This window comes from Rhea americana, unplaced genomic scaffold, assembly GCF_003343005.1.
Source record: "Rhea americana isolate MKP2758 unplaced genomic scaffold, rheAme1 scaffold_203, whole genome shotgun sequence".
In the NCBI taxonomy this organism is placed as follows: Eukaryota; Metazoa; Chordata; class Aves; order Rheiformes; family Rheidae; genus Rhea; species Rhea americana.
In genome coordinates this window covers 381,778-386,066 of record NW_028186184.1, presented here as the reverse complement: position 1 = coordinate 386,066, position 4,289 = coordinate 381,778, and the positions used below count along the sequence as shown (strand labels likewise).

Sequence of the window (4,289 nt, the reverse complement as noted above, 5' to 3'; positions counted from 1 at the left end):
TTTACATTTCTGTAAAATGTTTGGTGTTCGCGGTAATAGTTTGCTGGAAAAACAAGTCCAGAGGTAAGAATGAACAAGCCAAACCATGCTCCTACCAGGCAACAGGATGACATTTTGTAAAAACAGGTGATCTGCGGGAAATGTSATAGAGATCTATAAAATTATGAAGGGGCTAGAGATGAGGGATAAGGACTGATTGCTCACTCTCTTTTCCCATAAAAGAACTAGGGGGTATCAAATGAAACTAGGCTTAGAGAATGAGAATACTAGAGCTAAGTATCATTTACAGTTGACCTTTTCTTACACATTCCTAGACATCTAGCACTTCTATTATTTATCAGTTCCACAAAACAATATTAGTACATAGTTCTACTAGTTCTTGAAAAAAAAGAGAAAAAAACTTTTTCTCTCTTTAGAGAGACRGAATGTCACAGGTCATATGCCTTTCACTAGAACTGGAAAGTCATAAAACATAACATAATAATAATAGAAAAAAGTATGAAGGTACAGAGGAAAATAATAAATAATATCACAATAATCACAGTACTCAAGAAAATGAGTATTATAAAAATCTATACATTCCATGAAGCTAACTGCAGGGCAATATTATACTTAATGTTTTTATATTTCTTTAATTAATAAAGAATTCTCTGTTAATGAAAAGCAATTTCAAAGGTCATCTAGGGAGAGGGGTTTACCCACTTGAGCATGACTCATTTTATGATAGCATCTTACACGTTCAGGAGTTTCCACTGGTACTACCCACATGCAATGCTGGAGCACAGTCAGGAGGCCAAGCTAGCATATAAGCAAGGTAGGTTCCAGAGCACAGCCATCACCCACACTCCGGGCTACAGGAGCTCACCTCTCCGTATAACCAGAGCCAGAAGACGCAAGTGAGAAAAATTCTTGCACCATCATGAAGGGCAAGGTTGTTGCTGCTGTCCTAACTCTTCTCCTAATCTCTGTGGTTGGAACGAAAGGTAAAGAAGTCCTTCCTAAAACTTTCATGACTCATTGCTACTGTGAATGCTGACAGGGAGCTATATTGTGCTTTCTTAAAAATACAGTAAATAATTTTGTGCCTTAAAAATTAAAAGAATTGGGAGTCAGATCTTATTTTCAGGTGAAAGGATGTAAGTCCATACATAATCTGAYGCAGTAAAGACTGGACATAATAAAACATAGTTCTACAACTGCTGGCATTCGGTAGTTAGCATTTTTGCATTTCTCTGAACCACTAGCTGCTGTAACAGTCATTTTTGAATAGGTACTGGTTTTAGGTAGCCTAAAAGAATAAGTGAAGACAATTTTTTCAAGTACTCAGACTCCTAAAAAAGAGAATTATGACTACTAATACTGTAAGAAAAAGAACATGCTGTGCTTCCTGTGCCAATGGTGAGCTAGCCTACATATCCACCATTTTTTTTTGTTTTGTTATTTCTATTCCTGTTTTACAGGTAAGGCCTTGGCTCGTTCAGGGATTGAACTTCGATGCCAGTGCATAAGTACCCATTCCAAATTCATCCATCCCAAGTTCATTCAAAATGTGAACCTCATCCCAAGTGGACCACACTGCCAGAACGTTGAAGTCATGTAAGTACTTCTGCAATATTCTCTTCCTACAATCAGGAAATGCAATATTCTCTTTCTTAACGAGGAGGAAACAGCTTTTACGTTATTGATGATGTGGTTGTTCTCTGAGAGATGTTACAAGCTAGTAGGCCTGGAAACTCAGATTTCTATCTCCACATTTATATTTTCAATACTCAATGTAGTATGTCAACTTAAACCTTAAACTTTCTAAAATTCTGAGTTCCTCCAGCATAAGAGAGGAGAATTAAACACACTGAGCTGTGCTGATGAAGTGAATAAAACCGAATTTTAATGAACTAGGCCAAAAATGAACACACTTCTACCYCAGTCAATGAAGAAAATTCCACTAGCCTGCAAATCATAAAATCCAGTCAGTCACAATTCCTGAAGCCTTTCTGTGACAAAATTCCTATAGGAGAGCCAGCATGATTTCTGAGTGAAAATGGAAAGATTTATCCCTCAGTTAAAATCCATTATGAATACAAACAAAACTACATGAGGATTCGGGCAAATTTGAAACCGTAGAGAATCCTACAAGCAATCTAATGCATTCGAACAGACACAAGAAGACATGAAATAATTTAAGAAACCACACATTAGGCTACAGTTTCAGTTGACACAGCTTAAAGTAAAAGAGAACATGTCAGTGTACACCTGCTATCCTGGCATAAACTGAGAAAACTGCGATAACATTTAAGAGAAAAGGAGAATTGCTTTGGAATTCACCAAGTTAATCTTTTGCATTCCTTTTTTCTCTGGTGCAGAGCTACTCTGAAAGACGGCAGAGAAGTGTGTTTGGAACCCACTGCTCCATGGGTGAAGCTGATCATTAAGGCAATTTTGGACAAGTGAGTCTCTTGTTCTCAGTAAGAACTGCTTGTTGAAAAAAAACAATACTTCAGAAAAGGGAGCAAACACACACAGCACAAATTGTTCAAAAACTGAGCTCTAATCACACCAGTATGTTCAATCTCTTACTGTCAACAGGCCCCCTGTAAATGTTAGCTACGTATTTGGTAAGGCAGAAGCATATTGAAAACATGCAGCTTAGGTGCTCAGTTCTTTGGAAGTTCAGGCATTAACTGACTGGTTTTACTCTTGCTTGCAGTGGTTTGAAACAAGAACAATTCTTTCTAAATTAATAGCATTTAGATGAGTGAGGGAGAAATCAGCCTCAACAGTAATTAAGTGAGGTATTAAACCACAGAAGCCTACTGAGTTACTGAATACTTGCGGGAAGATGAGTATGTACCAGCTTCCCTTGGGTTCAGTAACAGCTTTTAAGGGGATTGGACACAGAAGCACAAACCTTTAGCTGCTGGTTTCACCTGATTCCAGGGGGTGATAGCAGCTCAAAGGGCAAGTTTTGATTGTCTCTTTCTTTGCAGGGCAAATGGCAACACTGAGACAGTGTCCTAAGGCAAAGAAGAAAAATGTCCTAACTCCTCCATGAAGGCAAAATGGGAGACATAGCAATCAAGCTTCTAGCAACTGACCTCATCTTACCTCCTATATTCACACTTTTAACAGCATCTGGATGGTATTCATTCCCTGTTTGCATACTTACTTGAAAGCAGTTCTTCAAGTCTTTTTAAGAGCTCTTATTGTRTGAAAGAGAAATCACTTAAATGTAGACGAAAAAATGACTTATTAAAGGACAGAGGGGTGATTTTGAAGCCATTTCTGCTAAACATGGCTGTATTAGTGCAGTGCACTCTGACACTCTCCTTTTTTTGCTAATAGATTAGCAACAGACTGGTGACTTGGTGAGAGAGAATGACTTCTCTCCTAGTACGCACAGTTAGGCAGCATCATTCAGAGCATGGACTATTGACCAGAARATGGTGGCTCTCTGAATTAGAAAGCCAAAATTCACGAGGCATTAGTTTTTGTGCCACCATTTTCAAGATATTATGAATTAGCATTGGGAAGGTTTGAATGCATATTTTGATGCTGTATTTTGTTTAAAAAAACCCACAAGTTTATTTATTTATTTGGATTCTATCAGATATTTAAAATTGTTTCTTTGATATTAATTACTTAAATTATACTTTTGTATAAGAATGTAGTTGCTTTATTTATTTATTTATTTATTTATTTATTTATTTATTATTTTTGGAAAAGATTGATGTTCATGTGCCTAAGATGCTTGTTTTTATTTCCATATTGTATGTTATTCATTTCCTTATTTAAATAAAGAATTAGAGGATGAATTTTTTTCTCATTTTGTATCTCTCGAATGGGTCTTAGAAGAACAAGTAGCAGCTGAGTTGTGGGGACAACTCATTACCTTAGCAACTCCTTGCATCCAATGAATACAGATGATTTTCAATACGAAGAAATATAAAGTAAAGTCATTGACCTGCTTCCTCTTTTTCTGCCAGATTCAGTGTCTTCAGTGGTCTGGGCTTTTGAACTGTCACTGGTAATAACCTTGAATACCAATAAAATTCACAAAGTAGTAATGAATAAATAACGGTTAGCCACAGAAATTCCTAGGTTATAGCAGTGGTAGTGCTCAGACAGAACACTACCCGAGAATTTGGCACTAAACAAGCTTTTTCATTAACTCAAGTATTCAAGGATACCTGGCAGACATTAAGGATGTCACTAAACATCCTCCCTAATTCAAAAGAGGAATGATCACACCAGGAGAAATTCTAAGAAATAGAGTTCAGATTCTACAGCCACGT

At 36.9% G+C, this 4,289-nt stretch overlaps 1 protein-coding gene across 1 annotated transcript; it reads left to right on the top strand.

Annotated features, from left to right (window-relative positions):
- Nucleotides 1–852: 852 nt before the first annotated feature.
- On the top strand, nt 853–3,144 carry LOC146596310 (interleukin-8-like). Its single transcript, XM_085304146.1, has 4 exons — nt 853–983; nt 1,461–1,596; nt 2,361–2,444; nt 2,985–3,144. Exons 1-4 carry the CDS (start codon nt 920–922, stop codon nt 3,013–3,015), a joined length of 315 nt encoding a protein of 104 aa, XP_085160272.1. The 5' UTR covers nt 853–919; the 3' UTR covers nt 3,016–3,144.
- Nucleotides 3,145–4,289: the final 1,145 nt, after the last annotated feature.